Genomic DNA, 22,908 nt, shown 5'->3' with positions numbered 1-22,908 from the left:
TTTAATCTTTAAATCTCAACTAAAATCTGTGTATTGGAAACAATAACAGCAGGAAGTGAAACCTTTTTATCTTGGGAGTTCAGATTTAACATTCCTATGAAGCATTTAGCCGGAAAGCCTTGATATAGAAAGTTGATGTGCAAAAGTTTTGGAATGTTTTTTGCCCCTGGTATGAAATTATATTAAAGATCAGTCTTGTATTTATTACACTGTTGTATTGGCTTACATCTTGGGTCATAAAACAGCAATGTCATAATCAAACAATTAAAAAAAATTGAGAAAAGCATTAACTTCCTTTTGATTTTGATAATTTGGCCCTTTCCCAAAGGGAGGAGATGGAAATTTACAAGTAGTTGCCAATTTAGAAATAAAGTTTCCTGAGCAACGTCAGTTAAACTTTAATTGATCTCATGTGTTGTCCATTCAGCCCATTTACATACAGGGAGTAGCTGTTCCTTTGAAGGAACAGCCCAGCATTGCACGGCATTACTTAAGCAACTAAATGTAGCAAGCATACGCTACAGATCTTGGTCTGTCCGTGAGCAATATTATGGGAGGTTAGCTGTATCAAAGTAATTTAGTGGCTCCCCCAGCTGTATTTGTCTGTGCCTGGACCAGTGTTGTTAATCTTGAGTTGCCCTGTATCCGCTGGCCACTCTTTCAGACTGTCTAGCTTTGCAATGTGCACCTGTAGTGCAAGACCTTGCCTGACTTAGCTGGTTTAAATATTGGACACTCTTAGCACCTGAGGGAGTAGTATTTAGGGCAGGTATTTCTTACACTATTAAGCCAGCTAAATAAGGATTTGAATGGTGCTTTATAAATGCAAGTTTATTATTTTCAAATACAAACATATGGATTGAGCAGCATTAAACTCAGCATTGCAGTTCTAACTTTGTCTCTAAATGACTTGTGAATTTTAACCAGAAAGTGGAGGGACAGGAGTCGAAGCTGAAAGAACAGTGTTTGAACGCTGCAGGAGACTGCCGCAGCATTTGTAACATACAAAGTTGGGTCATGTTTAGGGAATGCAGATTTCTGTGGGAAAGGCTGGCATTCTGGTGGAACAGAAAAGAGGAGCAGAAACCATAATAGTTATTTTGCCATTGACTCCATTGTATTTCTGTTCTTTCTTGGTTTGAAATAGTCATAAGTATAACAGACGGAGATTAATAAATACAATGCTGTCCTGTTTGCAAGTTTACAGAATGGCAGTCCCACAATCATGTTCATTTACCACCCCTCCCTCCCAGTGTACAAACTTTTATATAATCAGTTGGTGTACCCATCCTGCCTTTAGTATTACATGTATTCATCTTTAGTGTATTTAGAGTTAAGCCTTTTTATAGAATCATAGGAATTATAAATGCATAAAAATTTTCCCTTTGAAAAAATTTAAATGGAGCGGTATGTGGGAATTTTCTTTTCCATCTGGAGGTTCTCGTCAAACAAGCAGCTTTTTCCCCTTTATTTTTTGGCACCTGCATCCTTTTAGCCTCAGGGCCTAAGTTGTTGTGCAATTTTGACCCATTCACTCCCACAGGAAGATGATGAAACCTCAGTTGCCTGGAGTTTGTTCAGTACTGATCGTGTGAATAGAAAATTACTGTCAAAATGCTACAAAATGAAATAGTTCTCTTCCTGCAATTCTCACAAAATAAACGCACAGGAACCCAAATGAAATGATGAAATGATCCAACTAATTTATTGTGCAAGATTAAATTTGCATTGATGTCATGGCTTTATTGCTGGCCTGTTTGAAAGCCTATGTACATATAATGAGTGCCTTTGACACACCCTCCTGTCGAGGCACCAAGCTATCATCTATTTTACATGTATTTAACTTACAATGTAGTTGCACAGTGTGTGTTCCGGAATATCACTTTTTAAAAAAAAGTGATTCCATTTGATTGCTTTATAGTGTGTCATTTTTGAAATACTGTGCTCGTGATAAGGGACTAGGAATTATTCAGTTTGCGTTATGCATAGTAACTTTGGTATTTAATATAAACTAGCTGATTTAATTGTGTGACTATCCAGTGAGTCGGTGATAATTTTAATTCCACCAGTTTAACTGAAGAACTGCTAGGTTCACAGCATCTTGCCACATTTCATTAACTTATTTTGATAAGGATTGCATTCTGTGCTTTCAGCTGGAAGCTACAATGTGCACATACTGTAGATATTGGCATGCTTACACATTTTGTGTCTGCATCAATGGTCTTTGAATGTGTGCTTGTAGCAAAAGCACTAAGATACCAGTTCTCCCTTCCCTAGCTACTGACCTTCCAAGCAGTTGAGTTTCTCTAAAGCTGTAGCATCTGCTAGTTTGCTTGTCAGTCAAAGAGTGGGCAACAGTAAATGCTAAACATCACCATCTATGTTAACCTACATTTGGCTCCTAATCTGGCAAACCTTTGATTTTAATAATCTTCATCTTTGTTTTCAAATCACTCCATGGCTTTGCTCCTCCTCCTAATACAACCTTCAGATCTCTGCATTCCTCCAATCCTGGTCTCATGCCCAACTTGAACAGTAAGGGAATCTTGCTGAAAAGAGAGGCATGTTGCTGAAGCTTTTTGCATTGCACTCAACTGGACAAATGTGAAATGCCAAATTTCAAACCATCGTAACAATTTGTGTAACAGGAAAACAGGGTGCTGATGGCTGAGGTGTTGCTATGGAGAAAGCAATGGGGAACTGTAGGCTCCCCAAGCTTTCAGGTAATTTGAAAAAGGTGCAAAGCTTGAACATATTCCTTTTGTTTGTGGAAAATGGGTCCCTGTGTATGAATAGGTCCCTGTCTATGTATGTATGTTACTTCTAGCAAGCAGTAGTGAGTCATTTTACTAAGGGAGTCGAAGGATAGAATGGGAAAGTTGAGTTGAGGTAGTAGGTCAGCCAAAATATTATTGAATGCTGGGGCAAGCTCTAGGGGCAGTATGGTCTACTCCTCCCATTTCTAGGATTATAGAATGGTTACAGCAAACAAGGAGGCCAGTTAACCAGTTGTGTCCATGCTGGCTTTCTGCAAGAACAACTCAGCTAGTCCTACTACCCCACCTTTATCCTGTAGCCTTGCAAATACTTTTTCTCTCCAATTAGTTGTCCAACTCTCATTGAATCAGCCTCCACTGCACTCTCAGGTAGTACATTCCAGATCTTAACCACTTGTTGCATTGAAATGGTTTTTCCTCATGTCACCTTTTTGGTTCTTTGACCTTAACTCTTGTGTCCTTTGGTTTATTGGGAACAGTTTCTCTCTGTCTACTATGTCTAGACTGTTCATGATTTTGGACACGTATCAAATCTCCCTTCACCCTTGCCTATGGAGAACAGTTCCAGCTGCTCTAATTCTTAAGTGGCTCTCCCTGATTTTCTTCATTTCGCCATGTGTCTTTGGTTAGCCTTTTATTCCCAGATTTATTTAATTAATTAAATTTAGATTTCCTAGCTGTGATAGTGGGATTTGAACTCATGACTTTGAGCCTTCACTCTGGCCCTGAGATTACAAACATATGAACATATGAATTAGGAGCAGGAGTAGGCCACTCAGCCCCTCAAGCTCGCTCTGCAATTCAAAATGATCATGGCTAATCTGTTTGTAACCTCAACTCCACGTTCCCACCTACCCCATAACCTTTCACGTCCTTGCTTATCAACAATCTATCTACCTCTGCCTTTAAAATATTCAAAGACTCTGCTTCCACATCCTTTTGAGGAAGAGTGTTCCAAAGACACTCAACCCTCAGAGGACAAAATTCTCCTCGTTTCAGTCTAAATTGGTGACCCCTTATTTTTAAAGTGACTTCTAGTTCTAGATTCTCCCACAAGAGGAAACACCCTCTCCACATCCACCCTGTCAAGACCCCTCAGGATCTTGCACGTTTCAATCAAGTCACCTTTTACTCTTCTAAACTTCAGTGGATACAAGCCTAGCCTGTACAATCTTTCCTCATAAGACAACCTGCCCACTCCTGCTATTAGTCTTATAAACTTCCTCTAAACTGCTTCCAATGCACTTACATCCTTCAATAAATAAGGAGACCAATACTGTACACAGTACTTCAGCTGTGGTCTCACATCTCTGTGCCCTGTACGACTGAAGTATAACCTCCTTATTTTTGTATTAAATTCCCCTCACAATAAACAATAACATTTTATTCCCCTTCACTTCCTCTCTCCTCACCGTCCAAGGGCCCAAACACTCCTTTCAAGTGAAGCAGCATTTCACTTGCATTTCCCCCAACTTAGTCTACTGCATTCGTTGCTCCCAATGCAGTCTCCTCTACATTGGAGAGACCAAACGTAAACTGGGCGACCGCTTTGCAGAACACCTGCGGTCTGTCCGCAAGAACGACCCAAACCTCCCTGCCGCTTGCCATTTTAACACTCCACCCTGCTCTCTTGCCCACATGTCTGTCCTTGGCTTGCTGCATTGTTCCAGTGAAGCCCAACGCAAACTGGAGGAACAGCACCTCATCTTCCGACTAGGCACTTTACAGCCTTCTGGACTGAATATTGAATTCAACAACTTTAGGTCTTGAACTCCCTCCTCCATCCCCACCCCCTTTCTGTTTTTTCCCCCTTCCTTTTGTTTTTTCCAATAATTTATATAAATTTTTCTTTTCCCATCTATTTCCATTATTTTAAATCTTTTATGGCCCCCGACCCCACTAGAGCTGAATCTTGAGTGCTCTACCATCCATTCTTAATTAGCACATTTGTTTAGATAATATCACCAACTTCAACACCTCTGTGTTCTTTTGTCTGTGACATCTTTTGATTATCTGCGCCTATCACTGCTTGGTTGTCCCTAAAACCACACACACCACCCTCCACTTCTCTCCCCCCACCCAACACCCCCCCCCCCCCCCCCCACACACACACACACCTTAAACCAGCTGATATTTCACCCCTCTCCTTGGATTCACCTAGTTCTGTTGAATGGTCATGAGGACTCGAAATGTCAACTCTTTTCTTCTCCGCCAATGCTGCCAGACCTGCTGAGTTTTTCCAGGTAATTCTGTTTTTGTTTTGGATTTCCAGCATCCGCAGTTTTTTGTTTTTAATAACATTCTATTAACTTTCCTAATTATTTGCTGTAGCTGTACACTAGGCTTTTGCAATTCATGCAGTAGGATACCCAAATTCCTCTGAATCTCAAAGCTCTGGAACCTCTCACCGTTTGGGTAATCTGTTTCTTTTTTTTTCTTCCTGTCAAATGGACAATTTCACACTTTCCCACATTATACTTCATTTGCCAGTTCTCCACCCACTCACTTAACCTTTCTATATCCCTTTAGCCTCCTTATGTCCTCTTCACAACTTAGTTTCCTACCTATCTTTGTGTCATCAGCAAGTTTTGCAAACATACCTTCAGTCCCTTCATGCAGGTCATTTTATGTAAGTTGTAAAAAGTTGAGGCCCCAGTACTGATCCCTGTGACACACTACTCGTTGCATCTTGCTAACCAAAAAATGATCCATTTAGGTTTACTTTCTGTTTCCTGTTAGCTAGCCAATCTTCTACCCATGCCAATATGTTGCCCCCTATACCATGAGCTTTTATTTTCTGCTATAACCTTTGATGTAGCACTTTATCAAATGCCTTTTGGAAATCTAAGAACATCTAATGGTTCCCCTTTATCCATAGCACATATTACTTCTTCAAAGAACTGCAATAAATTGCCCTTTCACAAACTTACATGTTGACTCTGCCTGATTACCTTGAATTTTTCTAAGTGCCCTTCTAAAAGATCTTTAAGAACAGCTTCTAACATTTTCCCTATGACAGATGTTAGGCTAACTGGCCTGTAGTTTCCTGCTTTTTGTCTCCCACCTTTTTTGAATAAAGGAGTTACATTTGCTATTTTCCGATCTAATGGAACCTTCCCTGAGTCTAGTGAATTTTGGAAAATTAAAACCAATGCATCAACTATCTCACCAGTCACTTCTTTTAAGACCTTAAGATGAAGTCCATCAGGACCTGGGGACTTATCAGGCCACAGCTCCAACAATTTTCTCAGTATCACTACCCTGGTGATTATAATTTTCCTGAGTTCCTCCCTCCCCTCCATTTCCTGATTTGCAGCTATTTCTGGGATGTTACTTGTATCCACCATGGTGAAGCCTGATGCAAAATACCTGTTCAATTCATCTGCCTTCTCCTTATTTTCCAGTATTAATTCCCCAGCCTCGCTTTCTGTAGGACCAATACTCACTTTAACTCCTTTCTCTTTTAAATATCTATAGAAACTTTTGCTATCTGTCTTTTTGTTCCTAGCGAGGTTTCTCTCATACTCGTTTCCCTCCTTATTAATCTTTTCGTCTTTCTTTATTGTTCTTTATATTCTGTCCAGTCTTCTGATCTACCACCCATCCTTGCATAATTATGTGCTTTTTCTTTAAGTTTGACACTATCTTGAACTTTTTAGTTCACCATGGATAGTGGATCCGCTCCTTGGAGTTCTTCTTTCTTGTTGGAATGTATCTATTCTGAAATATCCTTTTAAATGTCTCCCACTGCATCTCTGTTGACTATTCCTTAAGCTCATTTGCCAGATCCCTTTAGCTAATTCTGCTTTCGTGCCCTCATAATTGCCCTTATTTAAGTTTAAAAAGCTAGTCATGGACCCATCCTTCTTTCCCTCAAATGAAATGTACAATTCAATCATAATATGATTGCTGCTACCCAGGGGTGCCTTCACTATGAGATCATTCATTAATCCTGTTTTGTTGCATAATAGCAGGTCCAGTTTAGCCTGTTCTCTGGTTGGCTCCAGAACGTGCTGTCCTAAGAAACTATCCTGAAAACAAACTCTTTAACTAGGCTGCCTTTACCCATCCGATTTATCCAGTCTGTATGTAGATTAAAATCCTCCATCACTATTGCTGTACCTTTCTGACTAGCTCTCTTTACTTCTTCCTTTATACTCTGCCCTACCATGTGGCTACTGTTAAGGGGCCTGTACACCACTCTCACAAGTGACTTTCTGCCTTTACTGTTTCTTATCTGTACCCAAATCATTTCTATATCCTGGTTTCCTGAACTTGGGTCACCCCTCTCTATTGTGTTAATACCATTATTAATTAACAGAGCCACCCATGCACCTTTTCCTAGTTTCCTGTCCTCCCTGAATGCCATAAACCTTTTAATATTAAGGTCCCACTTTGTCATCCTGCAGCTATATCTCTGTATTAGGCAATCAGTTCATACTTATTTATTTCTATTTGGGCCCTCTGTTCACCTGTTTTGTTACAAATGCTACGTTTATTCAGATGCAGAGCCTTTAGTTTTGTCCTTTTATTATTTTTGTAACATCTAGCCTTGCCTGCTGATGCTCTTTTAGCTTTGTACTCTCAATCCCTTCCCGTCACGGCCTGTTTGTCATTTCCCACATTAATACCTTTTTCTTCTGCCTTGTCTCTACTCTTTGATTTACTACATCTTCCCAAATTTGATCCCTTGCCTCCACATATTAGTTTAAAACCCCCTCTACTTCCCTAGTTATGCGGTTCACGAGAACACCAATCCCAACACAGTTCAGGTGTAGACCGTCCTATTGGTGTAGGTCCCACATTCCCTAGAGTACTATTCCCATAGCATAACCATTATACTACCATTCCCATAGACTTGTTAAACTTGCAGCAAGCTGAAGTGTTCCTGTGTTCAGCAAGTAGCAACAATATATTATACAATCTTGCTACAAAGTCCATGTATTACCTGCAAATCAATTAGCAAGTAATCTTTTTATATAAAGTCCCTACATTATTCCTGTACGTTGTATGACATTGTGCAGAAACCTATCTTATAATAAATGCATCACAATGTACTTAATGGTCTTAGCAGTATCAGATGTTAACACGATTCAAGCTGGTTAGTGAAGCAGAAACCAAGACACAGCTTTTCTTTATTGAGAGAGTTTCTTGACTTGTTTAGTCTTGCAGACCTCCTCCCACACAACCCAGTGTCCTAGCTACCCTCTATTTCTATATGCTCAATTAATATCCACCACCTGTTTCTCTTAACCTTAACCATGTAATTTGATGAAACATTAACATCAGAGATATTTCTGTTTCGTTAAACCTTCTTCAGGTACAGAGAGCTTTATGGCATATTTTCAGTGACTTTATACCTTTCCCCATGCCACACATACCTTGAGTTCAGAATTTCAGAAATCATGATTGCTGAAGATTACAGCAACTAAGGCATTTAAATCTGGCCCCTCGCTTATCTTAAGTGCTACTGAATGATGTCTGTGCTGGATCTCCAGTTGCTGTCTAATAGCCAGCACTTTTGAAATTTTTTTTGTGGAGCCTCTCTGGGGATTTTGTTTTTGTTTGTTTTAAGCCCTTTACATGGGCTGCATTTGTGACTACACCTTGCTATCAGCGCCGTTCTCCATTAAACTTACAACTTGGTAATTGTAGAATTGAGGGACTTCATAGCGAGCAACCACTAGGTATGATTTTTTTTCCATCATCAAAATCTCATTCCCTTTAATGCAATTAGAGAATGTTCAGGGTAACTTTGTAAAGTGCAAATTTACTTTTACCAGGATAGTTTCAAAACTATTGCTGATTATAATCAAGTTAGAACCTCAGCTCGATGAATCATTGAGAACAGTAGGAAGTAGAATTTGATGAAGGCTGGTTTGTCTGTGTCCTGCAGATGGTGCTGTGTGTTTTCTTTCACCGTTCGCCCCAGATTTCTAATTCAATGTGCTTCAATGCTACAATAATTTCATTCGTGATGGTGAGAGCTTTCTGGTCAGTTTCCTTGTTTTCCATTCAGGTGAGCAATGTGTCACTATGAGTTGGTCGTGTTAATGTTCAAAACACCCCAGAGATGTTAGTTGCATTCAGTTGAAATAACTGTAATAATTTAATCGCTGTAGTAGCTTGTGCCATGGAACACATTCTGTTCACTAATTTTATACTGCTGTCTGAGATACAGCAGGAATGTGGGCCTAAACCAGGTTACGTCTAGAGAATTGTTGAATGAAACACCTCTTGAAGTCCCCTAGAGTTGAGATGAGATGTCCTGTAATTAATATCCTCCTTCTTGGGCAGTCTCTCAGGATTGAGGATGACTTGTTTCCATTCCGGTTCAATGGGTTCTGAGATGGCTGCTGCATCAATATGTAACCTGCAGACTCTGCCGAATGTGAGGCAGCTGGTGCTTGGAGGGTCGGGTAGATGAGTTGTTCTGAAGTTTGTCTGCTCTTTCCGACTCCTCCATTCTCGCCTCAGGGTGTCCCTTCCGAAGTCTCTCAGTGCAGTCGGTGCCTTTCCCGATGAACCTTCTCCATTTTGGACGGCCACAAGCCAGAGACTCTCATGAATCGGCGAGGATGTTTGACCTCCTCAGGGATGCTCTGAGGACATTCCTAAAGCATTTCTGCTGCCCTCCTGGGAGCCTACTGTTACAACAAAGTTTCGAGTAGAGCAGATGCTTTGGGAGTTTGGTGTCAGGCATACGAATGCCATTTCTTTCCCAGTGGAGGTGGTTTTGACTGATTAACACCTGGATGCTGGGCATGTTGGCTTGGGATAGGACACTGCTGTTGAACTGCCTTTCTTGCCACTGGATTTAATGTCAGATTATCTACTGTTACTATTGAAATCTTTCTGAATGTACCTCTTTGCTTAAGTGATATGGTGTGGGTTGCGCACTCTCCCTTCTAGAAGTGGGGACTTACTTCAGGCCAAATCAATGAGATGAAAGACTCCTCTTGACTGGCTTTGAAGCTTGGTAGTCTTTGTTCTGTTGTGCATGGGTATTTGGACTCATTATGCTAAACTGCCCAACAAAATCTTGAGTTTAACTGCTTGGCTCGGTACAGATCTTATAAAAGAGAGATTATCAAGTTGGCTGGTGTGTGGTGGAAAAATTCATACTGATCCAGTAGATGTTGTCCTTCATTTAGGTGTAATTTAGGGCACAGAGGAAAGTAGAGGGAACTTTATTTTGAAGCTAAACTTTCTATACTTGGAGGTGCCTGATGCTGAATGTGAGACATTACAGGACATATATTATTTACCTTGAGCACAAAAAATATCACTAGAAAATAGAAGCAACATAACCATGTTAAGTGTCTGTGTTTCCTGTCAATATATCTGGGTGGATATCAGCAGAAGTTGAGATCTTAATTTATCTCTTCCACTTGATAACAGTATTAATCTACTCTAGCATTAGTTTGGCTGTAAATTATGTTAGCTGCTCAATCAGAAGCAAGAGATTTTTGAGTAATTAGAGAACAACTTTTTAAGAGGTTTAATTTTGTAAAGCACTGTTCTTGTTTCATGCTGTAGATCAAACAAATCACTTTTACTTGGATCTCGGTAGCTGGATTTATATGTTAAAGTGGGGCAGGAAAACATTGCTTGTAATAGGGAAGGGCCAGGAATTTGCTTATCCGATGCATTTATATGATTAAAGTGTGTACAGTGTAATGGAGAACAATGTTAGGGAGTTTATTATCTGATTTTATCCCAGCATATCGAGCCCCTATTGGGAAAGGAAGAATCCAGCCTTTTTCTCTCTCTCTTTCTCTCTCTCCCTCTCTCTATCTCTCTCTCACTCATACACAGATGGACACATTCCATTATTACTCTATTTTACAATAAATTCCAATAACATTATGAGAATTATACCATCATGACAATATCTAAAGCATCACCATTTTGTGTGACCGACTGCTAGTGTAACAGGAGAGATTTTCACTTGTTTTTTTTTCTGCTTTTTACACAGCGACCCATATGCTAAAGTGACCTTGTACGATCCAATAAATGGAGAGCTCACCAGTGTTCAAACCAAAACGATCAAGAAGGTTGGTAAGATATTATCCAGCCTGTTTTTTAATCTTTTCATTTCAGGATTTCCATAAATATAAAAATACATGATTATATAAAAGTTAATTATTGAATAATTACCCATCAAACTGCAGTTGTAATATCATAGTACGTGGTTGACTGAAGTCTGAAAAGAACCACGCTTTAAATGACACATCTATATGGTAACTAATAGCATTGTGCTGCACATCTGCACAAAGGAATCTCTTGGGCATTCCCTACACCAGAGGGCTGTGGGTATTCAGTCCATGTGGATGTTCAAGACTGAGATCTTTGGGAACTTGCATTTAAACAGTGTCTTTCACAAATACAGGGCAGCCCAATGTGCCTTACAACTGATGAGATGTTTTGAAATGTAGCCACTTTTGTAATGTAGGCAAGGCAACAGCCAATTTATGCACAATAAACTCCCACAAACAGCCATGTGATGAGGACCAGGCAATCTATATTTATGATGTTGATTGAGGGATAATTATTGGCCAGAACACTGCTCCTCTTTGAAATGGTGTTGTGTCATCTACATCCACTTGAGAGGGCAGACTCAGTTTGAAATTTCATCCAAAAGAAAGACTGCACCTCTGACAGTGCAGTGCTCCCTCAGTATTGCACTGGAGTGTCAGCCTAGATAATTTGTGCTCAAGTCCTGGAGAGAGGTATTTAAGGGGTACAGGCTAAGGCAGGAAGGTAGTTTTGAGGTTGAAGATTAACTGTGATCTTCATGAATGGTGAAGGCTTGAAGGGCTGTATGGCCTACTCCCACTCTTATTTCTTATACTCTTAGAGGATCCAGCAAAAAGATTAGGCTCACTTGTTTCTGAGACAGTACACTATGAGCAGCAAGCCCTTCCATGTGCCTGCAAACTTATTTCCAGAAACTAAAGGAAAGAGGTTGATGAAATTTTTAAAAGATCATAGATACAATTATTTGATGAGGCAGTGCAAAGTAGTGAAGTTGAATGATGGGAAGTATCAGGGACTTGCCCAGAACTTTGCTCAAACCCCAGTTTCCCAGATGTCACCTAGGGGTGCAAGTCATATCAGGGACTTGGTAAGAGGGAAGTTCACTGGCAACCATGCCAATGATCGCATCCATTAATTTTTGTCAGGAACTCTGCATGTGTGGATTTCAGGTGATGAGAGGATCTCCTGAGGTTAAATAGATAGCTGACATTCAAATGTAGACTAAAAATAGGAAGAATAGCCCCTCAGAAAAGAGATTGAATGTTACCGGCACCCATGGAATCAAATTGAGGAGTTAATAGCTTTGAAAAGAGGGAGAGAGAGAAAATGGTGGTATGTTAATACTACTACAGACACATTGTCATCATGTACTTTCAGTATTTGGCTTGCCTATGCCCCACAACTATGGTACAAATGATATATCATGTAAGTGTTTTCTTTCTGGGGCACATCCTAAGCGTGTTGATGTAGTTAAATTGAACAGTACCTAAGCGAGTAAAATACCTGGCCCACTTGAAGTCACTCTCGCAAAGCAAGTCCCATTTAAGGGGCTGGGGAAAATGCTGAACGTTTAACATAAAAGTAAAAGCACTTAGAGCAAATCATAAATAAGAGCTGGAGTAGACCATTTGTCCCTTCAAGCCTGCTCTGCCATTTAATGTGGCCATGGCTGATCTACTTCAACACTATCTCCCCAAACTATCACCATACCCCTTAGTACCCAAAATTCTATCAACCCGTCTCTTGAATATACTCGATGACTGAGCATCCACAGACTCTCTAGGATAGAGAATTCCAAAGATTCACAACGTTTTCAGTCAAGAAATTTCTCCTTATCTTGGTCCTAAATGGCCAACTCCTTATTCTAAGACTGTAACCCCCAATTCTAGATTACCCAGTCAGGGGAAACTTCACTGTTTCAGCACCTACCTTGTTAACCCCATTTAGAATTTCATGTTTCAATTGGATCACCTCTCATTCTTCAAAATACAGGGAAACTAGTTTACTCAATCTTTCCTTGTGAAACAATCCCCTCATCCTAAGAACCATTATAGTAAACTTCTGTTGCACTTTTCTCTAGGGTAAGTATGTCCTTTCTCAGGTAAGGAAACCAAAACTGCACACACTGCTTCAGGTGTGGCATCATTAATGTCTGGTATAATTACAGTAAAACTTCTTCACTCCTGTACCCTAAACCCTTTGTAACAAAAGCTAACATGCCATTTTCCTTGGAGAGAGGTGGCAGTCAATTTTCCTTCCTAGTTTCTTGCTGTACCTGCGTGTTAACTTTGTGATTCGTGTAGAACATACAAGTCCTGCATACATTTCCCAGTCTCCCTTCATTAAAAAAAATGCTGCTCATTTATTTTGCTTAACAAAAGTGGATAACATAACCCTTAGCCACATTCTATTCCATCTGCCATGTTCTTGCCCACTCACCCAACCTGTCTGTATCCCTCTGCAGCATCCTCCACGCTGCTAACTGCTAAGTGATATCTGCGCCACAAAAGTGGCAGGCAATGACCGTTTCCAACAAGAGAGAGTTTAACCATCTCCCCATGACATTGAATGGCATTATCATCGCTGAATCTCACACGATCAACATCCTGTGGGTTACCATTGACCAGAAACTGAACTGGACCAGTCATATAAAAAGAACAGGTCACATAGGCTGGGAATTCCGTAACTCCGCTCCTGACTCCCCAAAGCCTGCCCATCATTTACAAGACACAAGCCAGGAGCCTGATGGAACACTCAAGAAACTCGACACCATCCAGGACGAAGCTGCAGACTTGACTGACACCATCCAAAACCTTTAAGCGTTCATTTCCTTCACCAATCATGCACAGTGACAGCAGTGTGTACCATTGACAAGATGCACTGCAGCAACTCACCAAGGTTCCTTCGACAGCACCTTCCAAATCCATGAGCTCTAACAACTAGAAGGACAAGGGCAGCATAAGCATGGGAACACCAACATCTGCAAGTTCCCCTTCAAGCCACACACTATCCTGCTTGGAACTTTATCGCAATTCCTTCACTGTCACTGGGTCAAAATCCTGGAACTCCCTCCCTAACAGCACTGAGGGTGTACCTATACCACATGGACTGCAGCGGTTCAAGAAGGCAGCTCACCACCATCATCTCGAGGCCAATGAGGTGTGGGCAATAAATGGTAGCCTACCCAGTGATGCCTACATCCTGTGTATGAATAAATTTTAAAAATACTTTCCCACCTAACTTTATATCATCAGCAAACTTGGATATGTTGCACTCGGTCCCTCATGTAAGTCATTGGCCCGTAACTTCCGAGCTCCTCAGCGTTGGATTTGGGGCTATCCCAAAGATGCGCTGGGAAATCCCTCTGGGAAGTTCCCAGGTAAGGGTTTGCATGGCAATTGCCCAGAAGTGCACACTTCCTGTGGACAATTACACTGCGCTGGGAACCATCCGAAAACGTGGTATAAATCGCAAACTTGGGATGGTTCCACCCAAGGTTATACCAATAGTTACTCAGAAAAAGTTAGAAGAAATAAGACCTCTTCTAACTTCTGAGTAAATATTGTAAAGACTCAGACTGACTCCATGGGACACCCCCCACCCATGACCTCCGACACCCCCCACTCATGACCTCCATTTCCCCCAACCCTGACCTCTGACACCCCACCACCCCCTGTTATATGTTGTAAGTAGCTGAGGTCCAAGTACGATCTGTGTGACACTCTGCTGGTTACAACCTGCCAACCTGAAAATGTCCTGTTTATTCCCACTCTGTTTTCTATCCATTAACTAATTCTCAACCCAGGCTGATACATTACCCTTTACTCCTAATTTTGTTGAATAACTTTGTAGTAATTATGGTTTTATTTAGTGTGCAATTACTTTTTAAGAATAGTACTTGTTAAGGAAGATCACATGACCTGCAGTAACCAATAGGAGAGTAGCACGGGCTCCCTCTGCAGTCAGTGTACAGATAAAGTTGGAGTTGAAAGCACACGTGTGATTGTTAGAATCAATCGTTAAGGAGGATATAGTCGGGCACTTAGAAGAGCTCAAGGCAATCGGGAAGAGTCAGCATGGTTTTGTGAAAGGAAAATCATGTTTAATCAATTTGTTGGAGCTTTTTGAAGGAGTCACATGCACAGTGGATAAAGGGGAGCCTGTAGATGTATTGTACTTGGATTTCCAGAAGCCATTTGATAAGGTACCACATTAAAGGTCATTACAGAAAATAATAGTGCTTGGTGTAGGGGGTAACATATTAACATGGATAGTAGATTGGCTGACTGGCAAAAGGTAGAGAATATGCATAAATGGGTCGTTATCAGATTGTCAGGATGTGGCAAGCGGAGTCCCAATGTTCTGTGCTGGGGCCTCAACTTTTTACGATTTATATCAATGACTTAGATGAGGGGAGTGAAGACATGGTAGCTAAATTTGCAGATGACACAAAGATAGGTAGGAAAGTATGTTGTGAAGAGGACATAATGAGGCAGATGGATATAGATAGGTTGGGTGAGTGGGCAAAGATTTGGCAAATGGAGTTTAATGTCTAGAATAACATTTAGATTAAATCACTTTTATTGTATACCCAACCATACTAACTTTTTTTTAAAAATGAGGTTTACAGCTAATGTAGATAAGTTAAACTCAGCCATAAATTTGCCTCAAATGTCATTGTGCCTCTCCTCCACAAACAGCAAAACATCACTGGGCCCATGAAGATCCTTGGGTTTGGCACAACTTCCCTTTGCATATTCACCCACCTCTATCCTGCCAGTTTGCTCATACTTTTTGAAACTTGACACAACAGCCTCAATATAAATGAACAAAATGTACATATGCAGGTACCTATCTCCCGTGTAAGAAGCTACAATTTCCAGGAGTCGCTGTGCAACTGCCCAAAGGAACATGCAGCTTAATTGCTTGCTGAAATGTTAAGGACATTCTTCGGATTTGTTGAGGCCAGGCGGAAGCCTGTTATTTCCTAAAACTAGTCATATTGTCATCCTTCATTAGCAACGGTTGACGACTTTCAGCTTGCGAGCAAAACCAAGGACTTTTTGCCAAAACTGATTTGATCTTTGAAAATTAGTGTATCTTTGTGCAGTTTCATATTTTTAACACACACACATTAACGGACTTGCATTCATGTGCACTTTCAGTTTTTCCCCATTAAACCTTCTGTGTTGACATTTGCAATGATAACTGTCTCTGTAAACTTGCCATCGTATAAGTTCACTCTTCCATCTGTGATAACACTGCCACACCTCACGTTAGAATTTCCCAAACTGACAGAGAAACTCCTTTGTTTCAACTAACCTTATTTCCCTGCTTTCTGAAAGACTGTGCTTATGCTAGTTAATATAAAATGAAAGTATTATGTAAAAGTGAAGGTTGAACAGATAAAAATGGGAACAATGGTTTAATATATCCTTTCAGCAGAATGGACATTGATAACCTTGAGTATATGTTCACCAGGAATTTTTAAAAAAACAGCATTATTTAGGAATGGTGTAATTTTGTTTTTCATATAAAACTTATTTACTTAGTAATTTACAGCAATCTTCTTCTTTCAGACTTTAGATCCAAAGTGGAATGAAGAATTTTTCTTCAGAGTGAGTATACATCGTTTATTTTGTTTTTGCAGTTTAAAAAATATTTAATCAAAAACATCAAAATGGCATGTTCTACCAGCTGTACTTGCCAATCTGGTGGTTACTTGCTCCACTGGCAGTTCTTGCAGACCCATTATGATGTAGTTTTGCATATTTTTGCAATACCACGTGTGTCATGTGCTTAAAGAATGATAACAGAAACCAAGAAAAGTTCAGATCACCTGACACAGCTTCTGATCCAGATTGTTTACATTGATTCCCATGGACTAGTTGTCTAAAGTTTGCTTGTGGGTTCAGATGCTGCAAATCTTATCAGTACCACAGTGAGGACTGGTTGGATACCTGTTTCTCTTGAGTTGCACCTCCACTATGGGCTACCAGGAGCAAAGTGGTCCATAGATTTTTCATGCTGCTTGGAATCGTTTTTAGTCCTCAACCTAAACTGTTAACTATTTGGAATTTATTTTGTAACAACCATTGAATTCAGTAACTCCAAATACTTCTGATTGGAATTGAAGAGGAAATAGAACCTTGCAGCAGGGAAACCTGTGGCACTACTTGCTGCAGGGAGTGTTCTATTCCAGAAAGGTAGTTGGTGAAGGATAGAACTGGAGTCAATCCTTACACGCTTTTAAATTTGTTCACAAAGTTACACATTGGAAGCATCCGCCTCTTAACCAACAAACCAGAGTTTTAGTCTTGTTGTTTATGGGAGTTCAACCTTCTAGGTCATTATTAACTGGAAACTGAATTGGACCAACCACATAAATACTGTGGCTATGAGAGCAGAGCAGAGGCTAGGAGTTTTGTAGCAAGTAACTAACCTCCTGACTCCCCAAAGCCTGTCCATCATCTACAGGCCACAAGTCACTTGCCTGGATGTACAACTCCAAGAAGCTCAACACCATCCAGGTCAAAGCAGCCCACTTGATTGGAACCCCATCCGCCACTTTAAACATTCATTTCCTTCACCATCAGTGCACTGTGTCTGCAGTGTGTACCATCCACAAGATGCATTGCAGCAACTCACCAAGGCTTCTTCAATAGCACCTTCCAAGTCCACGACCCCTAGCAGATGCATGGAGACACCAGCACCTGGCAGTTCTCCTCCAAATCTCACACCCATCCTGACTTGGCACTATATCGCTGCTCCTTCACTTTTTGCTGATTTATTGAACTTGAAGCTCCCTCCCAAACAGCATTGCTGTGAGTACTTTCACCACACAGACTGCACTGGTTCATGAGAGTGACTCACTAGCACTTTCGCGAGGGCAACTGGGGATGGGCAGTAAATGATGGTCTTGCCAGCAATGCCGACAACCCATGAATAAATTAAAAAGCTTGGAGTCTTTGTAATCCCAGTTAACTTGATTGAGTGTGCAGACCTGAAATAGATTGTTGAGATTCTGCTCTCTCTCTCCCAACTCGCCTTGATGAATATCTTTTGGATGCCGCTTACTCGCATTGATTACTGTTCAAAAGCAAAACACTGTGAATGCTGGAAATCTGAAATAAAAACCAAAAATGCTGGAAATGATCAGGTCAGGCAGCTTGTGGGGAGAGAAACAGAGTTAATGTTTCAGGTCAATAGCCTTTCATCAGAACATTATTGTTCACCCTTGCCACACCATCGAACGCTTTTGATAATGGAATTCAACTAATTTCTTCCTTGAGTTCTTTTTGGTTTCCACTTCCAGCGTGATCTTGGAAATAGGAGGTGTAGTCTGCCAAACCAGACTGGGATGATTGTAGGTCACTCTGTATATTTGGACAAAGCACTTTATATCAATGGTTGTAGATTTGTCAGTGGTTCAGTTGAAGTCACCAATATAGATTCATCTCCTGATGCTGCTTGGAGGTTTTGGCCATTTTTCCAAGGAGAGGTTTGGATATGATTTAATTTTTATATCTTAAAGGGAGCTCACCAAGGTTAAAAATCTTCCAGCAACAACAACTGCATTAATGGTGAATGGTGAAATTTCCCAAGGTGTTTCACAGGAACATTATTAAACAAAATTTGACACCAAGCTATTTAAGGGGATATTAGGACACATGATCAAAGAGGAGGATAACGAGGTACAGAGCCTTGGGAAGGGAATCCCAGAGTTTAAGACCACAGCTGGAGGCACAGCAGCAAATGGTAGAGTGATTAAAATTGAATATATGCAAGAGGCCAGAGGTGAGAGAGAGAGAGAGAGAGGGATTTAAAACCAAGATGTTTCTTAAGCAGGAACCAGTCAGCGAACACAGTTGATGTGTGAACAGGAGTCAGTGTGAGTTGAGATATGGGTAGTGGAGTTTTGGACAAGCTTGAATTTATGGATGCCAGATATAAATTTTACTGCTTTATTATTTTAATACCCTGCCCCTGTAACTCTTAAAGGAAGAACACTGCTTGGCTTTAAGTACGCGAGGAAGCAATGCGCTAGCTCAATAGACACACAAAACGTCCAAGAAGCTTTCAAAAACATGTTCCCTCTCCCTCCACTACATGCCTCCTGGATTATATTCCCAGAGCTGAAATTCGGAGCCAGACCGTCATGGGATCACATTAACATAGCACGCCTCTGAAAGGCTCGTTCTTGCCCTTCTTCAGGCTGCAGACACTTGGGCAAAGAGGGGATTGATATATTGAAGAACCAGGCATTGACAATGACTGGGGACGGTTGATGAGTTGTTATCTCATTGAACATAATCTTTGCAAACCTTTGCATTTTAAGGGATTGAAATATCTGTTCCTGTTGAGCTTTGCGTAAAGTTACTTTTGAATGAAGGGGTGAGGGACAGGAGGCGGGGTAGTGGGTTTACTTGGAAGCTGTTCTACCTAATCCTCTGGCAAGATCTGGGAGCACAAATCAAGTGCCCAGCTTTCTATGGAACAGGAAACTAGAGAGTGAAGGTCTGCATGTTGGAAGTCATTTGGTGAGGTCCTCGAGAGAAAGGCAAGACTATTCTCACAAGTTAGTTTCAGGGAATAGTTTAAAAATGATTTGTTAAACCTCTTGCTTTGTATGTTCACCTGTTTGCTGTTTAACTTTTTTTAAAAAAGAGTAACAATATATGTCTGACTTCACCTCACTGAAGTGTTGATCAATCTGCTTATTGAAGTGCATGTGCCAGGGACATATCTAGTTCAGATCACAAGGGGCTCCTACTGTTACACCTCCGTATTGCACTATTGTATAATTAGATATTGGTCAGTGTGGGTGAATCCCTGACCCTAAGATGTGGGGTCCGTTTACAGGAATGATCAAGGTTACTGAAGCAAGAGAACAACTACAACAGACCCAGGGGCTTGGCCTAAATAGCCAAGTGGTTATGGTACTGGGTTTGTAACCCCAAGATCAAGAGTTCAAATCTCACAATGGCAAACTATGAAACAATGTAACTTCATCTGAAACAGATGGAAATGGGTTTGTACTCGAAAGAGTTACAACAGACCCAGGATTTGTAACGGCACTCTTGTTACTCTTTCCTCTTTTTACTCCCCACATCCCCATGAAAGAAGCCCAATGGCTGGATTATGAAATGGCTGTGGAAGAGGGCAGGCCCACAATTTCCCACTGCCAATCATTGTGCTGGTTTGACAGCATGTTCCCGCCTTGGGACTATTTTTGAAGAGGCTGGTTGGGATGGTGGTAATGTCATCTTGCCTGCAAGAAGCAGGTAACCAATTATGCCCCTTGATGGGCCTATGAAGGCCCATCAGTTGACTTGCATATGCAGCATCAAAGAAAAAGTAGAATATGTGACCAGCTTGCAAATACTACATCCTCTTTGTTATTTAAACCCTTGTTTTTCAGAAGAGTTGAAGTTGTGAATATACTTCGCAAGTAGTCAATTGGGCTGTCAGGCACTGAAGTTGTGAAAGCCATTGTATAACTGCAACTTTTTCTTTTTCCTTTCTCTCTCTTTGTTGCAAAACATGGTTTTGTATCAGTGATGGACATTGCTGACACTTGGTTCCTGCAAGTTTCCAGCCAGAAACAGTGGTTGGCCTCTGCACTAATACTGTAACTGGATAAATAGCATGCAGGGGAAACTAGGCAGTGAACAACTAATTAGTTGAATATGAGTCTACTTTGTAAAGGAGATGCAGCTGGTTTTCTGGAAAGAACATTTTATTGGGTAACATTTTTGTTTGGGCTAATTAGAAACAATCAGATAAACAGAAGGAAAATGTCAAGCGGGCTCAGAGATAAGGCAATAAGGAGAGAATGCAGATTAATGTCAGCCATTAACCACTAAGGCTGTGACTCTATCATTTTACTGTGAACAAGCAAGCCACTGATGATGCTATATATTACTTGAAGTTATGACTTTGTTTTTTTGAAGGAATGAAGTAGAAAATCTTATTAAAATGTGTGCTGAAAATATGGGTATGTCTTATTATTCTGTAGGGTAATGACTTGTTACAGTGTTTGCGCTGAGAAATGTTGACGCCTGAGCAGTGGATGATGTGTTCTAGCCTCTGTGGTCCTCTACAGATTTTCTGTTGAATGGCAAATGGGGACAAACGAGACTTGGTTTAAATTAAGTAGTTATACGTTTGTTTTCTGCTTAATTATTAATCATTTTCCCTCCTTTTGAGGGATTGAAAATCTGGATCAGTTTTTGTCGATTTGATACTTGTTTAAAATTATGCAAGGATTGGTAGGAATGATTTTTTTCCAGTGGTCCAGAACAAGGGAACATAGAAAAGCATAGAAGATTCAGGACAAAGAATATATATAATATACATTATATCATGCACACCCAGATACACAGCTGAAGTAGGAAGAGTCCCATCCATTTCTTTCACGGACATATAACATCTGTAAATAAATAATTTGCTTTGCAAAATTCTTATAACCACTATCTTTTCTTTGCTTTTAATTACCCGCACTATTTATCTCTGGGTACGTGGGTGCTGCTGCTGCAGCTATGTTGTTTTTAACTCTGGTTAGTGAGGTTAAAGCCTTCCTTTATGTGGATCCCCTAACTAGCTGCCCGTCTGTTTTTCTTATGTATGCAAGCAAACTTTCCATGGTGTGAATATGAATTTGAACCGGTGGAAACTGTGGGCTAGAAAAATTCCACTAGACTGGAATGATACGGGTTGGCACGAAGTATAATAGCAACTTGCAGAGCAGGTCAAAGCAGATGGATATTGAATTTAATATGGTGCATGTTTTCAGCCTAGCGACTTGGTTAGGCCACTTTAGATTTCATTTGGAGAGAGTGAAAATTGAGATGAGAGAAATTACTTGTAAGTATATTCATAAATGTTTACTGGTGAGATTTGCGAGAAATACAGTAATATGAGCTACATTGTCACAATCATTTTCAGTAATAGTGCAGAAACCTGAGTAAGTCCTGGTGGCACTGAAATAAAATCCAAATAAATAATGAATCAGTACATAGGTTGAATTTTTTGCCACAAGTATAGATTTAGTGTGTACTTCATATACTATTAAATGTTCTGCTTCACAATTTACAATTTATTCCTCTGCCAAAGTGGTCCCAAAGTCTCGCTAGTGCTGAGGGGAAGGAATTCTCTGACCTAGCATGTTCCAAAAAAGCCGTGTGGTATGTTCGTTTATAAAAGGCTGCAGTTAATGTTCATAAACTTGGTATTCTTAATTCTGATTTGAAGGAGTTGTGTGAAAGAGGGTAAAGTATTCAAAATAAAATGCCCGCAAGAAATCAAAACTGACAACTAAACAAAGTAGATCACTTGGCTGTAGAATGGGGAATAAATTAAAATTACTTGTGGAAAACTATAAGGAGAAAATGCCATACCCTGAAACAATGAAGCCATTTTATTTTTATATATATTTTGCAAACGAGAAGTTTTATACCATGTCGTGGAGAACTCTGAAAGTTTGTTTTCATTATGTTACTAAGACCCAGCATGTCTCAGTTTGTACTTTTCTGAAGCAACTTTTTTGAGTTTTTTTCAGAATAGTAGCATGTCCTTTATTTTTATTGGATTCGAACTTTAGAACATTGATGGTTATCAATGTGAAAATGTTGTATTTGCTATTGAGATGCAATAAATTTGGTCTTTACAAATTCCACCTTATATGTACAAACAGCATTTATTCTGTTTTTACCAAAACATTTTATCTTGTGAATAAATTATGTTGTAAGTCTTTCCTAATCCTTTTTGATTATGTCTGGTTTGTGCGTTGTTTTCAGTTTAGTAATTACTGAATAGTATAGGCTGCACAACAGAAAATCTCTTCCAGCCAGGCACAGCTGTAAAGTGCTTGGGCAAACTGAGCTCTTTCTGTGTTTGTGGGGGAGGCCGGGTCGGTGGCTAGGGTATAGTCAGTGGGGAGGCATAGGTAATGTCTCTCACGCAATTGGAAAAGAAAGCACCTGACCACTGTGGCCCCACCCCCAACAATGATGTCCTTATCTTGATCAATATTCGAGAGAGTATCTACATGCGTATGAGTTAGGAGCAGGAGTAGGCTACTCGGCCCTTC

At 40.3% G+C, this 22,908-nt stretch overlaps 1 protein-coding gene across 2 annotated transcripts in view; it reads left to right on the top strand.

Moving 5' to 3' along the window:
* Positions 1-22,908, top strand: part of nedd4a (NEDD4 E3 ubiquitin protein ligase a) — a 125,297-nt gene that overhangs the window by 13,031 nt on the left and 89,358 nt on the right. The window contains exons 3-4 of one of the 2 annotated variants that reach the window (XM_041175037.1): positions 10,756-10,834; positions 16,397-16,435. In XM_041175037.1, coding sequence (XP_041030971.1) covers positions 10,756-10,834; positions 16,397-16,435 — 118 coding nt within the window. Of the gene's footprint in view, positions 1-10,755; positions 10,839-16,396; positions 16,436-22,908 lie in introns of both variants that reach the window. The other variant, XM_041175038.1, reaches the window with a different exon arrangement.

This window comes from Carcharodon carcharias, chromosome 26 (assembly GCF_017639515.1).
Source record: "Carcharodon carcharias isolate sCarCar2 chromosome 26, sCarCar2.pri, whole genome shotgun sequence".
Taxonomy (NCBI): Eukaryota; Metazoa; Chordata; class Chondrichthyes; order Lamniformes; family Lamnidae; genus Carcharodon; species Carcharodon carcharias.
Note: the sequence above shows the minus strand (reverse complement) of the source record. Positions and strands in the feature narration are given on the sequence as shown.